The following is a 19,835-nucleotide window of genomic DNA, read 5'->3' on the forward strand; positions in this document are numbered from 1 at the left end:
TGTATCTCCTGCCACGCATGTCCCTGCGAAAGATCCCGTCAATGCAAGCACCTCGAATCGTCCATAGCCATTGTTACGATGTCCTACGTCCTCTGCGAAGCATGTATATGAACATGAATGTGGTAATAGCTGATAAACTAAACCATGTGGCTGCATATTCGGCATGCTGGTTCCGCAGCTCGATACGCGGAGGACGGCCCACAGGCGTGCCCTGACGAATAAGTGTATTGGCATCAGCGAACGTGCCACCAAAGATCTCTTCCATGTACACTGGGAGCACTGGCTCACTCTGAGACGCTTGGAATGCTTCTTCCGGTGTGCTTGGGGCAGGAGCAGACGATGCTGTAGCCGCAATTCGACGGAGCCAGCGGTACGCTGTTGATTCAGCTGGTGCATCAGGCATCGTCGAAGGCACAGCATCCTCGATACCTGCCTGTTCGTTCAGCCAGTGTGCCATCTGGCTTGGATGGATCTGCAGCCAAAGGTTATTGTGTGGTTCATTTGGCAATGCAAGTCGGCTAGGTGGGTATACACGTGGCAGAAGTACCACAATCGCACGATCTTTGCCGTCATCTTTGGGTGGGTGTCGCAAACGCTTGTTCATGCCTGTGCCGACAATCTGATCATTCGTTACGAAACCACGGTTTACCAGAATGTCAGGTCCACCTGAAGACCGCTTGAATGGCATGATAACATTGTAACCACGTTCATCCTCTCGTGTACGTGGTCCAACGAACAACACACGCGACATGTCAAAGTGTCCATGCACTTGAAATAGGCGGTACTCAAATTCACTCAGCACATCCATATTGATGTTGCGTGGGAGCGGGAGCGGATCGCGACGCAGCTTATCTTCCAACTCGTCGATCAATGACACCTTCCACTTGAGTCGGCGCAATTGCCAAAACCCAAGATACATTGCGAAGCATTGAAGGAATGCAAGCACGTACAAGATCGGCGATGTATACCATGGCTTGGGTTTTCGCCGTTGTGGACGGTTATATATGAGAGGTTGCTCCGGCAGATCCTGCTCAGGAACAGCCACAGGAAGATGATGCTCTTTCTGTGGCAACATGAATGTCTTGGAGAATGTCCGTGGCGGCACGGTAGAGATCAGCCGCATCGCTTCAAGTGCACGAATTGCGCCGAGATGATGCCGTACAATTATTCTCTGCGGTGGAGCTACAGTATGCCGAAGCAGGCTATGCCATGCTCGCGACTGTAGCAATGAAGTGACTACCGCCATGGAATGAAGATGATAGAAATGAGGTCACAGTCCATGCGCACCTCCATTTCACGACTTCTTCGAACCAACACATGTCTGTGTCCGGTCTGACCAGCCAGATTCAGACGTGTGATATAATCAATACCCCCTCTTACGGTACCTGTGACAATATCAAGCACGCCCGATTCCTCACGAGGCGTGCCGGCCGAAGAGGAAATATGCACCCACTTCATTTGAATTTTCTCGTCGCTGGTTGGCCGGCCGAATGCGCAGAAATCAGAGAGGCCTCGGTTGGATACGAGGAGGGGGGGTGTGTTCTGCGCCCATAAGCACTCTTTCCCGAACTTAAACCACTGGGTCGATGCAGGGCATTGTGGCTAGTCGAGTGGTTGGCCTTGCGAGCAAGCCTCGTCTTGCAAGCGCGTCACGCACCACACTTCGTGGTTTGGCAACCGTATCAGACGCACCAAAACGTACGCACGGTGGCCTCCGCGATCAGGACCGTATTTTCCAGAACCTATATGGTCAGCATGACTTTCGCCTGAAAGGCGCTCTTGCACGCGGTGACTGGCATCGCACGCGTGATATCATTGAACGTGGGCATGAATTTATTATCAACCAAATGAAGGCCTCGGGTATTCGTGGTCGCGGTGGCGCAGGCTTTCCGTCCGGCATGAAATGGAGTTTCATGCTCAAGCCAGGTTGGGAGAAAGACCCACGCCCTCGTTATCTGGTAATCAATGCCGATGAGGGTGAGCCAGGTACCTGCAAGGATCGTGAGATCATGCGCCACGACCCACACAAACTGATTGAAGGCTGTCTCGTTGCTGGACGTGCCATGGGGGCGAACGCCGCATACATTTACATCCGAGGCGAATTCTTCCTTGAGGCATACAATCTGCAAGTTGCTATCAATGAAGCATACAAGGCTGGTTTGATCGGCAAGAATGCTTGCGGATCGGGCTACGACTTTGACGTGTACGTGCATCGCGGTGCCGGTGCCTACATTTGTGGCGAAGAGACGGCTTTGATAGAATCGCTGGAAGGCAAGCAGGGCAAGCCACGTATGAAGCCACCGTTCCCTGCCGATACGGGTGTCTTTGGCTGCCCTACGACTGTCGCTAATGTCGAGACTGTGTCGGTGGCACCGACCATCATCCGCCGCGGTCCAGAATGGTTCGCCAGCTTTGGTCGCGAGAGGAACCACGGTACAAAGCTTTACGCTATCAGTGGCCATGTGAATCGGCCATGTGTGGTGGAAGAAGAAATGAGTATTCCTCTCAAGGAGTTGATTGAGCGACACTGTGGTGGTGTGCGCGGCGGCTGGGATAACCTCCTTGCTGTGATTCCCGGTGGTTCGTCAACGCCCATGATCCCTAAGGAGGTGTGTGAACGCACTCTGATGGACTTTGACTCCCTGCGTGACAACCAAAGTGCCCTTGGTACGGGTGCCGTTATTGTGATGGACAAGTCTACGGATCTTGTGAAGGCGATTGCTCGTTTGACGAAATTCTACCACCACGAGAGCTGTGGTCAATGCACGCCGTGCCGTGAAGGCACGGCCTGGCTTGACAGTATGATGACACGCTTTGAAAATGGTCGCGCGTCGCTTCGGGAGATTGATATGATCTGGGAAATTACGCGTCAGATGGAGGGCCACACGATCTGTGGTCTTGCAGATGCCTCAGCATGGCCGATCCAGGGTCTCTTGCGTCACTTCCGTCCTGTTGTGGAAGAACGCATCAAAGAATATGTGGCAAAGCATGGCACGGTCCTGTATGGCGGCCGCCTTGCGAGTGAGCGCAGGCCAGACCTCGCTATTCCCGCAAACGTGTCATTCCCTGATCAAGCTTCGAAGGACAACTTCCAACCGGGTGTGAAGGATTTATAGCTGTGCTTTGTAGGTTTCTATACGCACTGGCACGAGTCTGACTGGGGACTGATGCCCATAGAGAAGGAAGAGAGAGTGTTTGTAAAGAAGTGCGCACGTTGACCTGCGAGTTGAGCGTCATTCGACATACTCAATCTTGCTTTCGATCACCGGAAGGTGTTACTTCGTTGCGCCGCATCTTCTCACGATGTAGTTCCGAGACAAACCTGACATAAGTTACACGATCCCGAGTGGAAGAGAAAAAAGAGAGAAAAAAGAGACAAAACACACATACCAATTGGTCGAGAGGTACAAAGCAATGGCCAGAAGAAGGAGCGCCAAAACGTGTAAATTTGCGCTTGTGCAGAGAAAGAGCGTCGTGAGGACAGCGAACAAAGCGTAGAACACGTAGTTCATCACTTCAAGTGTCGTGGAGTTGACACCCTCCTGAAAAATGCTGTCAAGCACGCTCTCGACCCAAGCCTCAAAACTTGCACCCATATTGTCCACTTGCGGCACCGGTTGCGGCAATCGCAAAGAATGCTTGTCGAATGTCTTGATTTTGGAAAACGCACTCACTACCTGATCAAAATCTTCCCTGCTTACCTCTTCTGGTGGAGGGTCCTCTCGCGTAGTAGTACAGGCCCATGTCCAGCTTAGCTTGAATGCTTTCGTCAGCACTTGTAATTATACCCCGGTATGCGTGATATTTGTGCATGAATGCAAGAAAACTGCTCACACACGTAGGTTCCAAACCACGCCAGATTGGACTTAGGATGCATACCCTCCTGCGTCGCGAAACACATGAGCGCAAAGCTGCGCCAAGTGTGAAGATTGACTGGTCCCTGTATGGCGGTGTCGAGAATCTTCAGGGACAAGTAGATAAGGCTGCGGCTGGGCGCAAATGGATGCCGCACGTTGGCGAGAAACCGTTGCCATCTGATGACTTTTTGTGGTCACTCAATGAAGAGCCACACCGAACTCGACGCCTCGCCATCATGAAGGCGCACCCAGAAGTGAGAAAGCTCATGGGTCATGAACCACTAACGAAGTACGTTGCAATGAGCGTTGTGTGCCTTCAAGTGGTGCTGGCGGTAATTGTGACGGCACTCGGCTGGCACCCTTTGGACTGGCGCTTCCTCCTAACAGCATACTTGATTGGCGGTACAGCGAACCAACATATTTTTCTTGCAATTCATGAGATTACCCACAACCTTGCATTCAAAAGTATCGCAGCGAATCGGGTCTTGGCAATCCTCACAAACCTCCCTGCGGCTGTGCCTTTTGCTATGACTTTCAAGCCATACCATATTGAACATCACAAGCATCTGGGCGAGGACGGGATCGACACAGATATTCCTACCAAAGTTGAAATGATGCTCTTGAACAACGTACTGGGGAAAGCGTTTTTCGCCACATTCCAGCTCTTTTTCTACGCTATTCGGCCTGGCTTTGTGCGTGTCCAGAAGTTGACTGGCTGGCATTTTTTGAATATATGTGTCCAGCTTAGCTTTGATGCTTTTATCTGCTATGCATGTGGCTCGCCCACGCCATTGATATATCTCCTTCTCAGCTCATTTTTCGCTGGCTCGCTTCATCCTGTTGCGGGTCATTTCATTTCAGAGCACTACATGTTCAGTGGAATTGAACAGGAGACTTGGAGCTACTACGGTCCTTTAAATGTGCTATTGTACAATGTCGGATACCATAACGAGCACCATGACTTCCCCTCGGTGCCCTGGACACGCTTGCCTACCTTGCGTTCTCTTGCGCCCGAATTTTATGATGTCTTACCAAGTCATACATCATGGACTATGGTCATTCTCAGTTTCATCTTTAGCCATCATTCAGGCATGAATATGCGTGTGAAGCGCCAGCCAAGATTGAAAAAGCTTAGCGAGCCACCCATTGAAGACGGACCTAACTACACAGGCTGGGAAGTGCGCACCTAACTCATTCTATTCTCTGCACTGGATCTGCTCGCATGTGGTCACCCATTTATCATTACGATTCACACTACCCTACTCACCATGTATAAGACCTGCAATACCACCACCCTTCTTGACATGATTTCGTAGTGCCAATTTGTTGAACGTGTTTTATTTCCCAACATCGGGCGCAGTCGGCGCATTGGTAGAGCCTGTGCACTCTCCACACCGGTTGTCATTAATAACCCCCATTCTTACATGTCCCTTCATTCCCCACTTTATTGGCCAAACCATGTTATCATCGGCAACTGTCCTTCCAGTATGGCCTCCTCATGAGCTGACGGAACCTGAACGAAACAAGTGTATCACCCAGGATGCGAGAGACTATGCCCTAGGACACGGCCTCGTGTACAGAGCTCTTCCCGCGGAGCAAGGCGGCCTTCCCCCTCAAGATGTGACAATCCATGCACCTACAACCATTGTACCCACGCCTTTCCCACGCGCATTGTACGAAAAGGCTCAGCGTCTGCAACCCCTCTTTAATGAGTTATACGCGAAGGTCGCAATGGATGCGGAATTCCTTTCGACAATCCTCGAAAACTCAGTCGTAAAGGTTGATGATTTCCAGCGTCGGCTATACCAAATATGGCGCGCTGTGCTGGAAGAAGGTGGCTCGCAGCCCATGCAGCTTGGCCTTTTTCGCAGTGATTATCTGATGCACGCGAATGCGCGCGATGAGCTCGAACTACAACAGGTGGAATTTAACACGATCGCTGCTTCTTTCGGCGCACTCTGTACACGTGCATCAAACATGCATCACCATCTGCTCAAGAATGGAGCATATGCAGGCGTGCATCCGAGTCTTTGCGCTGAAAACATGCCCCGAAACGATGCTTTGTCAACGCTTGTACATGGTCTCGCAGATGCTCATCGCCACTATCTGTCCGAGACAGGCCAGCCGCAACATATGTCATCGCCTGCAGTTCTCTTTGTTGTTCAACCAAACGAACGCAACGCATTTGACCAACGTGCTATTGAACATGAGTTAGAAGACCAGCACCGAATCCCTGTCTTGCGTATTTCACTCGATGAACTGTGCACGAAAGCTACGCTGCATGGCACGAACCGAGTGCTAGTTGTTCAGTCACCTCTGCATCTAACCCCGATCGAGATCTCGGTTGTGTACTTCCGCAGTGGGTATGGTCCAGATGACTACACGTCACAGGATGCATGGGATGTGCGTCTCATGCTCGAGCGGAGTCATGCGATCAAATGCCCTAGTGTAGCACTCCAGCTTGCTGGCTCGAAGAAGGTTCAGCAGGTGCTTGCTGAGCCGAACGTGCTGGAGCAATTTTTGGGCCAGTCGGCGCACGATGTCCGAGTGACATTCTCGCAGTTGTGGCCGCTGGACGAGTCGCATCTTGGTCAAGAAGGATTGGAACTCGCCAGAACCTCACCTGACAAGTATGTGATGAAGCCGCAGCGCGAAGGTGGGAGCCACAACATTTATAAGCACGACATTCCATTGGCCCTGGACGCGATGCACAAGCGTGACCAGGAGCGCAAATCTCATGGTGAAGATGTGGCAGTTAAAGAGCATGAAGGCTACATCCTCATGAGTCTGATCAACACACCCAAGGACCGCGGAGCTATGATGTTGCGTGCAGGCCGTGGCGATATGGCACAAACGGTTGCTCAGACGGTGAGTGAGCTTGGTGTGTATGGAACAGCGTTGTTTGGCGTTACAGGGAAGGAGTCCATGCGATCGGGCGGCTATCTCTTGCGAACGAAGGCAAGCGACAGCAATGAAGGTGGCGTGGCTGTTGGATTCAGCGTCATTGACACACCATTGTTGATTTGAGACAGCAGTGCCACGCTCGTGTCTCCTCACCAAACTCATCCATATGCATGCGTTTCTCTGTTTCTCTCTCTCTGTTTCTCTCTCTCTCTCTCTCTCTCTCTCTCTCTCTCTTTCAATCCTATATGTACAATCATGAAGTAGGGAATACCTTGCGTCGCTCAGAAAGCTCTTCTTCCAGCAAGTGAAGCTCAGCGTCAATTTCTCGCAAGCGTTCTTCCAATCGTTTCCGGTAGTCTTCATCCGTGATAGGTTGAATGGGGCTGTGCTTTTGAAGAACTTCCTTGGTTCGACTCAACCAGGATGATGTCGATGGCTGATGGAGCGGCTGCGCTTGGTGTATTGGGTCGTCTGGTCGAACGGTTGGTGCCTTGGTCTGTTCGCGCACCTCGATGGATTCTGAATGGTCGGGACGATGCGACGGCTCAATCCATCTTTGTGCGCCGAGCTTGAGTTCATTAAAGCCGAGCTGCACTGTCGTACAAAGACCAGACATCGTAATTGCGCCTGGCACGACAGGACGTCGGAGCCACAAGGCAGCCAAAACCCCGATCGTGGCACCGCTAAAGAAGGTCGACGGGATGTTTTCAAAGTGCCCCCGCTGTTCACACATCGGCCACACATGGCATGTCCATGGCTGCATTACATATTCACGAAGCACTAGAACAATTAGTCCTCATATCTTGAATGCGTACCAAAAAAACCAAACGAAAAAGCAAACCAGCCCTTCGACATACGCCATGCAGCCACGACGGGTTCAATTTGCGATGCACGCAACACAGACACGACCGTCCCTGACACGCCACCCAACGCGCCAACCACCAGTGAATTACGTAGCACTTTGACAGGAGCATCCTCCTTCACAGACAACTGTGGCCACATGCTGCGAGCTTGGGCTGCTGCCATCACACACAACACACGTCACTGGCAGTGGCACCGGCACCGGCAAATGTCGCAGGCATCCGCTGCTCCCTACACATTCAGCCAAGAAGACCAGGTCATGAAAGGACACTACCCAAGCAGGTGATGCACGTGACCCAATCTTTTGGACGTCACGGCTCTTACGTACGATGAATTGGATTCGTTACGGCGACGACGACAAGCAGGCAAGCGACCATGGTACGTATCGGCAACAAGCAAAGATGAATCGCGAGCGCCTGGAATACCGATGAGCTCTGATTGTGCTAACCTATAGGCGAGTATTTCTACAGCGCCCATTCAGACGAATGTGCAAACGCTTGAGCGTATCGGCGCACATTCGCATGTGCATGGCCTCGGCTTGGACGAGCGTCTTGAGCCATACGAAAGTGCCCAAGGTATGGTAGGGCAGCGCGCTGCGCGGAAAGCTGCTGGAATGATTGTCAAGATTGTACAGAATGCCAAGATCGCGGGACGCGCCATGTTGATGGCAGGGCCTCCCGGCACAGGAAAGACAGCCATCGCCATGGGTATGGCACAGACCCTGGGACCTGATGTCCCTTTCATTATGTTATCAGCTTCAGAAGTTTTTTCGCTAGAAATGAGTAAGACAGAAGCGCTGATGCAGGCATTCCGCAAGGCCATTGGTGTGCGCATTCGTGAGGAGGCAGAGCTCATTGAGGGCGAAGTCGTCGAGATCCAAATTGATCGGAGCCTTACAGGCGCCACAAAAACCGGCAAAATCATTATCAAAACAACTGACATGGAGACTGTGTATGAACTTGGCAACAAGATGATTGATGCACTGCAAAAAGAAAAAGTGGCAGCTGGAGACGTGATAACGATCGAAAAGTCTAGTGGCCGGATATCCAAACTTGGCCGCAGCTTCGCGTGCTCGCGTGATTATGATGCCATTGGAAGTGATACAAAATTTGTCCAGTGCCCAGAGGGTGAGCTTCAGCGTCGGCGGGAAGTCGTCCACACCGTTTCACTACACGAAATTGACGTCATCAATTCGCGCACACAGGGATTTCTTGCTCTATTTGCCGGAGATACGGGTGAGATCAAACCGGAGCTTCGTGATCAAATCAATGCCAAGGTTGGCGAATGGCGTGAGGAGGGCAAGGCTGAGATTGTGCCTGGAGTACTCTTCATCGACGAAGTACACATGCTTGACATTGAGTGTTTCTCGTTCCTTAACCGTGCGTTGGAATCGGAGCTTGCGCCTCTTGTCGTGATGGCCTCAAACCGCGGTCAGGCTCGAATTCGGGGTACGCGCTTCTCCAGTCCGCACGGCCTCCCCATTGATCTGTTGGATCGGATCCTGATTATAAGTACTAAACCTTACTCGGACACAGAAATCAAAGAAATCCTATCTATTCGGTATGTTTTTTGTGCTACTTCCACTTACCTACGTTTATGGCAGTGCCCAAGAAGAAGACGTAAAGCTCAAACCCGAGGCTTTGGACGTTCTCACGCGCATGGCTGTAGAGACGTCCCTTCGTTATACGATCAATCTCATTACTACGGCACACCTAGCAGCGAAACAAAGGAAGTCGGACGAAGTTGACGTTGCTGATGTTCGTCGCGTATACAGTACGTATGACCTGAATATGCCTGTGTCGCGTCGGTCACTAACTTTTTAGACTTATTTGTCGACGAGAAGCGCAGTGTTCAATACCTTCAAGAACATGCAGCTGAATTCATGAGCGAAGAAGTCATTCCTAGTGCATAGAAAGCTTCCTCGTCTCATTGCCAATGGATAGGTATATCAATATAATTTGTGCCAATAAATGAGCTTGGGTTTCCCACAGCGATTCCGCCTCGTATATTATCGGGGATTTGGCTCGTAACTGCCTCCACTAGGATTGCCCTCACCGCTTTCTTCTTACGTTAGCGTACGCTGTGGACGCGTGTCGTGTTGAACGAGGTTATTTACGGTATGCCCCACACCAACCATGCCGCCATCAAGGCACGACGCACTTCTTCCACATATCTATCATGGCATGTATACGTGTGGCTAACTCTCAGAAACTCAAGAAAATGGCAGCATGATGTGTGCACAGCATGCGCTGAACGCGATACTTCAAGGACATTTCTTCGATCCAACGCAGCTCGCTCAAATTGCGAATGAGATTGCCGAATTCGAGCGTGATGAGCTTGGACTTGTTGAGAAAAATCATGATGCTGTTGTTTCACACCATGTGGATGAGACTGGGCACTTTAGTGTGGAAGTCATGGACCGTGCGCTCAAGGCTTGGGACATGAACCTAGCGCGATGGTATCCGTGCGAAAGGCTCCGTGAGCGCCATCAGCATCCTGAGCGTGAGTTTGCATTCTTACTCAACCTGAGCCAGCACTGGTTTGCACTACGCGGGTTTGGATCTCAGCATCGCCAATGGTATAATTTAAACAGCTTTTTTGCGCGTCCAGAATGGCTTGGCGATGCGTATCTAGGCTCTTTCCTGCACCAGGCAGAACTCGAGCAATATTCGATTTTTGTCATCGAGCCGTTTGAGAACACAGATCCACCAGCTACAATTGCTGATGATATGGCCGATATCGCTTCTGCTTCGTTCTCAAGATATGCTGGTATTGACGGCACTGCGTCCGAGGACGATGAAGACGAGGCACTCCAGGCCGCTATTCGTTCAAGTCTCGAAGATCATTCACATCAAGTGTCTCAGCAACAGATGCCGATGAGCAAAAGGCGAAATCGAGAGGATTTTTCTCCTGACAAAGAAGATACTGACGAGTCTTACCGCCATCGTGTCTGGCGGTCGCCAATCACAGATTCTCCAGGAAGCGGACACCGTTCACAGCGGCGATCACTGAAACAGCGAGGCAAGCAAAGAATTGTGTCGCAATCGTTATCGCAAGAGAAACAGTCGTCACCCAAAACGAGCTCGATAGTTTCATCAAGCTTCAGCGAACATGACATACTAGAGTCGAGCTCGTGCCGTACATCACCTTTTTTGCACCCGACAGTTGCTGCCTCTCTCTTAGATGAAGATGTTCAAGATATCGAAGAAGATCAACAATATGAGCGGTACGCTGCACCTAGCGGATTTTATACTCTTGACGACGACAATGACGCTCAGCTCCAAGCATCTATTGCTCTCAGCCTTGGTCAGCCATGCGAAGTTCCGAAAGAGTTGTTGGAAAAGACTCAACGTGCACTTGATAATCGTCATGCTCCAGAGCCCATTCCCGATGACGTTATACGAATCCGCAACATGAGAGAACAAGCTGCCGCGGCGATATCGAAAGCTGATATATCATCTGATCCCCACAGAAAACGGGATGCGCCAGCTACGGTAAACACTGAAGAAAGGAAAGAGGAAGCCGTACACGCTGATGCTGACTTCGACGCTGATAGTGAGACTACTCAACAGCCTATCTCGGCAGAAGAAATGCGTCGACGACGTCTTGCACGTTTCGGATAAGGATGCTCAAATGTTACGTACGTCTCTGTTCATTCACTAGATAATTCCATCCGCTCTACAGCGTGCAAGACTTCATTCAGTTGCTCGTGGAGCTTTCGAATGACTAGTTGGTCGACAGGGTTTAAATGAAGGTTGGCTGTCTGGGCACCATCTTCGCTGTCAGGATGAGCCTTATTCACGCAGCAAGAGTGGGATGCTTCATCTGATGCATGCTTCATGGCATTAACAGCATGAGAGACTTGAAGGGGATGCATCGCTGCATTTTGTACGCGCGCCAGGGCCCGCTCAAGATCAATTAATTCGAGCTTGAGAGCGTACAAGGCGATTTTGCGCGTGTTTTGAGGTGAAGGTGTGTAATCGCCTATTCGAACCTCCATAGGTGACGACGTTGACGACAACAGTGAGGGAGCTGATGACGACGTTGTTGCCATGGATGCTTCTGGAGGCATGCTGGTCGACAAGCCTGCATTCGAGCGTATTTGGGGCGAGTTGCATGCACATATCGATTGACCTTGCGAGCAACTGCATGAACACGAACGGCTGCCACTGGATGCAAGCATTTCACGAAATAGCTGCAATGCACGCGCATAAATTTGGAGCGCTGTTGTTATTAGCATAGCCGCACTGGACTTGCACGTGGGGCAGTCTGCGCTGCATTTGCATTGCTTTGATACGGACTGGCTCATTGACAACGTAAAAACGAGCGACAAGAGAGCCTTATTCTCAGGACTTTGCTCAGAATCATTCTCTGGAGACGTCTGAATGCCTTTTCGAATAGATCGCTCTAGAGATAGAAAAGCCAGACCTGAATCACACTGACATGAGCATCGACTACCATCGGGGCTCGGCACACAATGGACTTTTTCCGGCGAAGATGGACGTTTGAGCCGTTCTGTCGATGATTTGTGGAATAGGTGGTCTGACACAGGATGTATGAAAGATGTATTCGAGAAAGATGTGCAGCAACTGGATCCGCCCCGCGGGTGTCGGCACGCCCATGTGAGTGGTGGGTGCAGAACCAAGGGTCGCTGAACGAGATTTTGAGCAGCATGAAGCCGCGGATACCGGTTCACATATCGAGCTTAGTGACGGGTCCAGCCCAGTGTCGAAAGCAAGAGGCTTGCTATCATGATTACTTTGAGAAGGAAAGGTGTTCACTTGAGGCGAAGATGTCGAGAAATTTTTTTCTATTGGCAAAGGCAAAGACAATGCTGTATTCCACCACCGCATATCAGACGGAACAGAAAACGCAAGTTGGTCTTCGAGAAATGCACTTTTGGCATATTCCGTTTGATCTCGACCTGATTCGGACAGTTTCATGGGTACAACGTCATTGGAAATTGGGTATGAAGAAGAAAGAGAAGATTCGCTAACGTCATCGCGGAGCACTTTGCTTTCGTTTAGAAAGGTTTGTCCATCTAGCATGCTTTGCGTTAACCCATCGGAGGGAGCAATCTCTAGAGTATACAAAGATTCAACAAACGCTGCCAAGGACAGGTCAGACAATGTGGAAGATGCCAGAGAAGTTTGAGGGACTTGCATGGAGGAAGTAGGTCTCTTTGAAAAGTCATGGACACCAGCAGTTGCCATGCCGTTCATCAAAGAGGAAAGCTGAGTCGTGCTTTCAGCAGAGGACGTCAAATTGAACGACAACCGGGGCACACTAAGAGATGCCGTCGATGACTCTGTATCGTTGGCAACGATAGAGGGCGAGCTCATGTATGACATACCGTGACCTGACATCAGTTGAGAAGCGCTTCCATTATGAAAATGCTCCGGAGAGGAATCAGGCGATAACGCACGTTTTCGAGGACGGCCAATGCGACATCGCACAGCTGAAGGTTAAGTGAGAGGATTCACAACGTACCAAAAATACAGTCCTTTTGATCAATTTGGCATCGCTGACACGGCATTCCATCTTCGAACATGCCTGAACACCGAAGTTTCCGTCTTCGACATGACTCGCAAGCCTCGCGCAGGTTGTATTTGAGTTGTCTCGCTTCGCCAAACGAAATGTATCGACCATCGACCAACACGAGGACCGAAGGACGATGCAAGACCCGCGACATTTGTTGGGCAGTTTCAATAGACGAACTCATATTAACCACGCAGATTTACCGACTATACAAATGAATTCATGTACTCAGCAAATGGCTTAACCGGCTTCATTCGACACAGGCAAATATGATTTAGGGACCTGGGGCGAATTTTTTTATTCACTAAGCGACAAGCATGGAAAGTTGCGTGTGTGGCCAATTTGATTGAACCTCCGCATAGTGACTGACGACACGGCTTTAAGTCATATTAGTTGAGACAAACCGTAACTGGAACATGTGGAGAAAGCCTCGAGATCGGCATTAGACACAAGTACGCTAGTCCATTGTGTCTTTGGTTGGGGAAGGAACGGTCAAAGCGGCATTCTGTGCTCTAATGACCGCGACGGCAGTCAGCATCTCGGAATCAGTGGACTCAGAGTCAGCAGTTTCATTAAGTAATGCTCGTGTCAGTGAGAACAGTGCAGACTTTGACTATGCGGCCTCGATACTCACTTTGGATCCATCGAGCGACGTCAGAGACGAATCGTTCACGCATGATCCATCTTCGCCGACAAAGCTATCGCTAATACATGGTATGTGGAATTTCTTCTCTCACAATAGCCATGGCACTCACGATTGGACTTCAAGTCGTATGTTCAAGTTCCGTGTATACTCTTACAGGAACCGTAGGGAAGTGGGATTTTCTCATCGCCAGGTGTCATAACCCAATACGCGGGATCAGTCGGCGCAAGCTTGATCGTATGGGCTGTGTGTGGGCTTTTGGCTTTGACTGGGGCGAGGTATGTTGGTATTGTGAAAACATTGTATTAATTCAGCTCGTACGCTGAACTAGCGTCAGCGATTCCTCTTAATGGCGGCTCACAAGCTTATCTGCAAGTGTGTAAGGCGCTATGCTTACCAGTTATGACAGTATGCTTATGGGTCAATGATGTCGTATATGTTCTCATTCACAGCAATTACTGCACTCAAGTCCAGCACTGGTGCCATCATTGCGACAATTCTTGGCGAATACGTCACACGCGTGGGGATGCATTTGTTGAGGGGCCCTGATGTCGGCGATGACTACCACAAGTTTCATTTAGCTGAGCTACCTTCACTCTATGTGAAAATGATTGCCTCTGGCGCGATCCTATTCATATTTTTAACACATGCCTTTCATCCAATCGTTGGCCCTCGAGTACAGCTAACTGTAACGGCAGCCAAGATTCTCCTGCTGTGCTGTATCCCAATTTTGGCCCTTGTGATGGTATTGATGGGAAACGTACCAACAGAGTCGAAACACGCATTTTCCTCGTTCACGGGTCTCTTCGACGGCACGACGAAAGACGTAGGACAATATGCGCTCGCACTGTACAGTGGCCTTTGGGCATTTGATGGGTGGGACCAGTGTACATTTGTGACTGGTGAGTTGGATGACCCAGCTCGAAAAGTGTCGCTCGCCGTCATTGCCAGCACGGAGGTGGTTACGCTGTTGTTTCTTAGCACGGTTGTTTCATACTTCCTTGTTCTACCACCAGGTCTAGTAGCACGCACGAATTCCGTTGCACTGGATTTCGGCATTGCCACGTTTGGCTCGACAGGTGGCGTTGTGTTTGCAGCGCTCGTTGCATTTTCATGCTTCGGCGCACTTAATGGTCACATGTACACATACTCGCACCTAGCTGCTGCCGCAGGTCGAGAGGGATACCTTCCGAGGCAAATAGGCGTCCAACACACGAAATTTGGGACGCCACTGTATGCACAGATGCTCACGCATACTCTCACGCTGCTCTTTGTCGTATTTGGCTCAGGCTTCACGAGCCTTGTTAACTTCGCGGGCGTTTGCTCGTGGTTCTGGTATGGATGCACCGTGACGTGCGTTCTTGTGTTGCGTATCCAGGAGCCACACCTAGAGAGACCGTATCGAGTTTGGCTGTCTACACCGATTCTATTTTCTTTTGTGGCCATCTTTCTTCTCGTCATGCCTGTTTTCTCCGCGCCCTGGGAGGCACTTGCAGCATTCATTTTCATTTTCTCAGGCATGCCACTCTACCTCATTACCCATCCTCAAGCAAGACGTGCGGCTTGGTCTGTATTTGCTAGTTCAAATGCTTATGCATTCAAGCCCATCGCGACGTCCGCAGGAACAACGGATGCTCAGAACAATATACCCATGTGGGAGCTGAATGAGTCTAGAACCCATTCGCCAAGCACGACGTAAGCATGCATAAGCTTTTTCTTTTTGATAGATCTTTGGCATGCGCGTCTGGCCAGCCCTTTATCAACGCATTGATGCAAAATGACTGAGCAAAGCCACGCCTATGTCTTGTCACAGGCCATGCGCATGCCAAAAATATCCGACGAGTTGATTTCCCGTGCACGGCCCATACTTACGTAAGTCAATCTAAATTCTGATAGGCCCTATTGTTGGTCCTTGGCGTATGAGTAAAGGGCACCCCTAAGTGACAGCATGGAGGATTCACCGAGCTTTCGACCATGACGACTCACCGAATGGGAGAAGGGTGGTCGGAACGCAATCGTATCCCTACGGTACAAGAGTACCTATCTAAAGAGCGCATTCGAAATGGTGAACAGCCTAACAGCAGTTTAGGCACATTGTGGAACTGGGCTACAGCGTCTGCCAATCCGAGCCAAAGGCCGAGCTCGCCTGACAGTCTACAGCGCTCGAACACAGACCTCTCTTACCTGCAGAGCACGGTGAGAACACAAGGGAGCACTGATGAGGATAGTCACAGAACCTCGTCTACAACAGAGAGGCCCGATGAAGCTAGCCAGCATGTCGTGCCATCATCGACACGTGATGATCAGACAGTCATGCATCAGGATGATACGCCATCTGATGAGGAAACATTCATGGACTCGCAGCAAGATGTGGAAGATGCAGAAGATGCGAGTATGAAACCCTACGTACACTTGTCTCCCCATAAGCAGCAACCGAAACAGCAGTCACATGCTGTTGACGGTCTGAAGCAGACTGATCAAAACTCTCGTGAGAAACAACGACACCAGCGTTCTTTCAGTCTTTTGCGGCGGCGGAGCTCACGCAGGTCGAGAAGCCAGCGCTCCGGCTCAGATGAAGCGGATACAGCATCTTTTGTATCTAAGAGCAGTGAAAAAATCCCTGAACACCAGGAGGTGTTGGATTCAGGTGGTGGTGAAGAAGAAAAGAACCGGATTAAAGAGGCTGCGAAAGCAAGCCGCGAGCCTAAAAAGAACAATTTTATTGCTAAAGGGCGTCGCATTGTTGAGGACCCAGTTACGGGAGAAAGTGTTATCATCCAAGACGGCCGTGATTTCAAGATTGATCCTAAAGAGCTGGACTCCCGATACAAGGGCGGATTCTCTGCGAGACGACCATTATCATGCAAATCGTATGATACCAAGTACACCAGCCCGGATCCTGCGCGGCCAACTTCGATCCTGCTGCAATCATTCCCTGAGCCGCTCGACCCGGGCAAGGTGAAAGAACTTGACGACATCTTCCTCAAATTGTACTTGGGCTATGGTGCTCTGATTGTACTAGTTTGGGGCATTGCGACAATTGGCCATGGCTGGGGTGCGTTTGCAACGCGCACATTTTGGCTTGGCTTGGCTGGGATTGCCGGCTTTATGGGTCTTGGTACGTTGCGTAATGTGATCATGCACCAAATGGAACGTATGCGTGTGGCCATGCACCGGCAACGTGGTGAAAAGTATTCGCCACCATACCCAGAGAGTGTGGAGTGGATGAATGCTATCATCGCATGTGTGTGGCGCCAGTTAAACCCCGAGATGTTTGTGCCCATAATCGACCAAGTTGAAGACATTATGCAGGCGTCATTGCCAAGTATGATCAGCGCCGTCAAGGTCTCAGATGTGAGTCTTGGTTCGAATCCTTTTCGAGTGATTTCAATGCGCGGGCTTGCCGAGTTGATGACGGAAAAGACTCAAGTAAATAAAACATGGATTGAAAGAAACAACGAATTACTGGGTAGCGGCAAAAGCGAGCATGACAATGACAACAATTGCGACTCGGACGAAGGAAATCAAGAGGATGAATTCCATGGATTGGAGGCAATGGACCCTGAATTGCGCAAAGAAGCCGTTGAAGACAAGGCCGGGGACTTTTTGAACCTGGAAGTGAGCTTTTGTTACTCTGCGTTGCCTGGCGAATCGTCCAAAGATCGGACGAAGAATGTTCATTTGCTAATCGAGTTCTTCATTGGTGCATTTGACTGGCTGGAAATCCCTCTGCCTGTATGGGTGCAAATAGAACGCATTATTGGCACTGCTCGTATTCGTGCGCAAATTATGAGTGAGCCGCCGTTCGTGCGCAATGTGACCTTCTCTCTGATGGGTGTGCCGAATATTGCGATTAGTGCGATTCCTATTTCACGCATCTTGCCGAACGTCCTGGACCTTCCTATTATCTCGCACTTTGTCCAGACGTCGATTGCTGCAGCGTCAGACATGTATGTGGCACCGAAAAGCATGACGCTGAATGTGCAACGCATCTTGAATGGCGATGGTGTGAAGAAGGACACAGAAGCAGTTGGTGTTATTGTGGTCAACATTCACTATGGCCAGAACCTGAGCTCACAGGACTTGAACGGCCGGTCTGATCCATACTGCGTGCTGAGTCTAGCCAAGTTCGGTCGACCTATGTACTCGACTCGCATCATCTTCGAAGACCTCGACCCTGTGTGGGAGGAAACGGCGTTCTTGTTGATATCGAAGGAGGATATTCGCTCGGACGAAGGACTCTCTCTACAGTTGTGGGATTCGGACAAGCGCTCAGCGGACGATATTGTCGGTCGTGTGAATGTCCCATTGCGGCATCTTATGCGGCATCCCAATCAAATCAAGTCGCATTTGTCAAACTTGATGGGATTCGAAGATGCCGACCAGATGCAAGGACAATTAAGCTGGAGTGTTGGTTTCTTTGAGAAGGCGAAGCTGAATAAGAAGCTACGCAAGACCGAAGACGAGTCCAATGAGGACGAGGTAGACAAAGTTGTTAAGCGCAAGCCGTCGCCCATTGACTCGGAGCAAGAGGCACTGGCACTCGATACACCACCAGATGAAGAATATCCTAGTGGTATTTTGAGTGTTATTGTGAAGTTTATTGCAGGTTTGGAGAGGCGCGATGTCGAGAAGGGCGTCGACGACAAGGATCGCGAGGGTGCTGCAGGACAGGATGTGGAAATGAGCTCGGCTAAGCTGCCATGTGGCTATTGTGAGTTGATTTTGAACGACAATCTTTTCTACAAGACACGTGTAAAGCAATACAACAATATGCCATTTTACCAAGCAGGCACAGAAGTGTTTGTGCGTGACTGGACGACATCTGAGTTGCGTATGATTGTACGCGACTCGCGCGTTCGCGAGCATGATCCGATCATGGGTATTGTTGCACTACCACTGAAGGACTTATTCAGAGAGGCTTCGCAAATTGAGCAGTCATTTGCGCTGCAGGATGGCGTTGGTTATGGCAAGCTGCACTGCAGTATCGTGTTCCGGTCGGTGAAGCTCAAGATGCCACGTGAGCTGCGTGGCTTTAATACAGTATCTGTGGATCTGCTGAGCTCGATCGAAGTGAAGGGCAACACGCCGGAGTGGATGAAAAAGCTCGACGATGTCAAAATCACCCTCGTTGCCAACAAATTCGAGAAGAAGCTCGGCACTCGATACAAGAATCACGTGCCAGACAATGAGCCGCTCGCGCGTGTGCCTGTGTTTGATCGATACTCGACCAATCTCGTGTTCTGCTTTGGCCGCACGCCCCTGACGAGCACATTGCCGATCCCGAACTTCTTCCGGGCCGTGGGCGTTGCCATATTGCCACTGCGTGAGCTAGAAGACAACCAAATCACTGATGTAGAGCTTCCAATCCTCGCGGGACCTGCGCTGCACGCATTGGAACGCAACTTTGTCAACAAGCAAACAAAGGACACGCACAAGTTCAATGAAGTCGGCACTCTAGCTGTGCGTGTATGCGTTAACCCGGGCATGGATGAGGCGCACAAGCCGATGCTGGTTGGCTCGCGAGACCGCCATGAATTCGAAGTGTACGAGCGACTTGTAAGTCTACCGAATCGTGCTGAAGTCAATTCACATGCCAACGATGACGGCATCATTACTCGGCAAGAACGTAAGGAGATGAACCGTTTGCAAACGCGGGAGCTTCATATGCGCCACCGCGGTGCTATGGGCTACACACCTATACGAACGGCAGTATGGGCAAAGGACGGACTGAAGAGTCACATGTCTAGTCTTGGTCGGCACATGTTTGGCAGCAAGGATCAGCGTGACCAGTATGTGAAATCTGAAGTCTAGAGTTGTGTCGCACAAGTATACGCATGCAAAACAAGGTCTATAGGAGAAGGAACTGCGTTCGATTGAATGACGGGAAGAATACACGAATCCCTTCATCTAGTCGCTGCACTGTAAGACGTGTTGATGAAGTGCAATGGCCCGCACAAACGCGAGAAGGGACACGAGCAGTCAGAGGATGTCTGACAATGTCCAAAGAAAATATATATGCTTAAATACAT

The 19,835-nt window shown here is 50.4% G+C and overlaps 10 protein-coding genes across 10 annotated transcripts; 7 read left to right on the plus strand and 3 right to left on the minus strand.

The window, feature by feature from the left end:
* Window positions 1-73: 73 nt before the first annotated feature.
* Window positions 74-1,123, minus strand: MGL_0731 (uncharacterized protein; the record flags this gene model as incomplete). Its single annotated transcript, XM_001732086.1, has 1 exon — window positions 74-1,123. One exon carries the CDS (start codon window positions 1,121-1,123, stop codon window positions 74-76), a length of 1,050 nt encoding a protein of 349 aa, XP_001732138.1.
* A 463-nt stretch (window positions 1,124-1,586) lies between these two features.
* MGL_0732 (uncharacterized protein) lies at window positions 1,587-3,116 on the plus strand (the record flags this gene model as incomplete). Its single annotated transcript, XM_001732087.1, has 1 exon — window positions 1,587-3,116. One exon carries the CDS (start codon window positions 1,587-1,589, stop codon window positions 3,114-3,116), a length of 1,530 nt encoding a protein of 509 aa, XP_001732139.1.
* A 755-nt stretch (window positions 3,117-3,871) lies between these two features.
* Window positions 3,872-5,047, plus strand: MGL_0733 (uncharacterized protein; the record flags this gene model as incomplete). Its single annotated transcript, XM_001732088.1, has 1 exon — window positions 3,872-5,047. The coding sequence occupies one exon, from the start codon at window positions 3,872-3,874 to the stop codon at window positions 5,045-5,047; it is 1,176 nt and encodes a 391-aa protein (XP_001732140.1).
* A 268-nt stretch (window positions 5,048-5,315) lies between these two features.
* MGL_0734 (uncharacterized protein) lies at window positions 5,316-6,884 on the plus strand (the record flags this gene model as incomplete). Its single annotated transcript, XM_001732089.1, has 1 exon — window positions 5,316-6,884. The coding sequence occupies one exon, from the start codon at window positions 5,316-5,318 to the stop codon at window positions 6,882-6,884; it is 1,569 nt and encodes a 522-aa protein (XP_001732141.1).
* Window positions 6,885-7,014: 130 nt separating this feature from the next.
* Window positions 7,015-7,787, minus strand: MGL_0735 (uncharacterized protein; the record flags this gene model as incomplete). The annotated part of the gene is made up of 2 exons (XM_001732090.1): window positions 7,015-7,541; window positions 7,577-7,787. 2 exons carry the CDS (start codon window positions 7,785-7,787, stop codon window positions 7,015-7,017), a joined length of 738 nt encoding a protein of 245 aa, XP_001732142.1.
* A 210-nt stretch (window positions 7,788-7,997) lies between these two features.
* Window positions 7,998-9,445, plus strand: MGL_0736 (uncharacterized protein; the record flags this gene model as incomplete). The annotated part of the gene is made up of 3 exons (XM_001732091.1): window positions 7,998-8,000; window positions 8,104-9,182; window positions 9,226-9,445. The coding sequence occupies 3 exons, from the start codon at window positions 7,998-8,000 to the stop codon at window positions 9,443-9,445; spliced, it is 1,302 nt and encodes a 433-aa protein (XP_001732143.1).
* A 408-nt stretch (window positions 9,446-9,853) lies between these two features.
* On the plus strand, window positions 9,854-11,245 carry MGL_0737 (uncharacterized protein; the record flags this gene model as incomplete). Its single annotated transcript, XM_001732092.1, has 1 exon — window positions 9,854-11,245. The coding sequence occupies one exon, from the start codon at window positions 9,854-9,856 to the stop codon at window positions 11,243-11,245; it is 1,392 nt and encodes a 463-aa protein (XP_001732144.1).
* An 831-nt stretch (window positions 11,246-12,076) lies between these two features.
* On the minus strand, window positions 12,077-12,973 carry MGL_0738 (uncharacterized protein; the record flags this gene model as incomplete). Its single annotated transcript, XM_001732093.1, has 1 exon — window positions 12,077-12,973. The coding sequence occupies one exon, from the start codon at window positions 12,971-12,973 to the stop codon at window positions 12,077-12,079; it is 897 nt and encodes a 298-aa protein (XP_001732145.1).
* A 1,257-nt stretch (window positions 12,974-14,230) lies between these two features.
* MGL_0739 (uncharacterized protein) lies at window positions 14,231-15,502 on the plus strand (the record flags this gene model as incomplete). The annotated part of the gene is made up of 1 exon (XM_001732094.1): window positions 14,231-15,502. The coding sequence occupies one exon, from the start codon at window positions 14,231-14,233 to the stop codon at window positions 15,500-15,502; it is 1,272 nt and encodes a 423-aa protein (XP_001732146.1).
* Window positions 15,503-16,116: 614 nt separating this feature from the next.
* Window positions 16,117-19,617, plus strand: MGL_0740 (uncharacterized protein; the record flags this gene model as incomplete). The annotated part of the gene is made up of 1 exon (XM_001732095.1): window positions 16,117-19,617. The coding sequence occupies one exon, from the start codon at window positions 16,117-16,119 to the stop codon at window positions 19,615-19,617; it is 3,501 nt and encodes a 1,166-aa protein (XP_001732147.1).
* Between the last annotated feature and the right edge of the window lie 218 nt (window positions 19,618-19,835).

Source organism: Malassezia globosa (assembly GCF_000181695.2).
Source record: "Malassezia globosa CBS 7966 chromosome Unknown mgl_sf_1.2, whole genome shotgun sequence".
In the NCBI taxonomy this organism is placed as follows: domain Eukaryota; kingdom Fungi; phylum Basidiomycota; class Malasseziomycetes; order Malasseziales; family Malasseziaceae; genus Malassezia; species Malassezia globosa.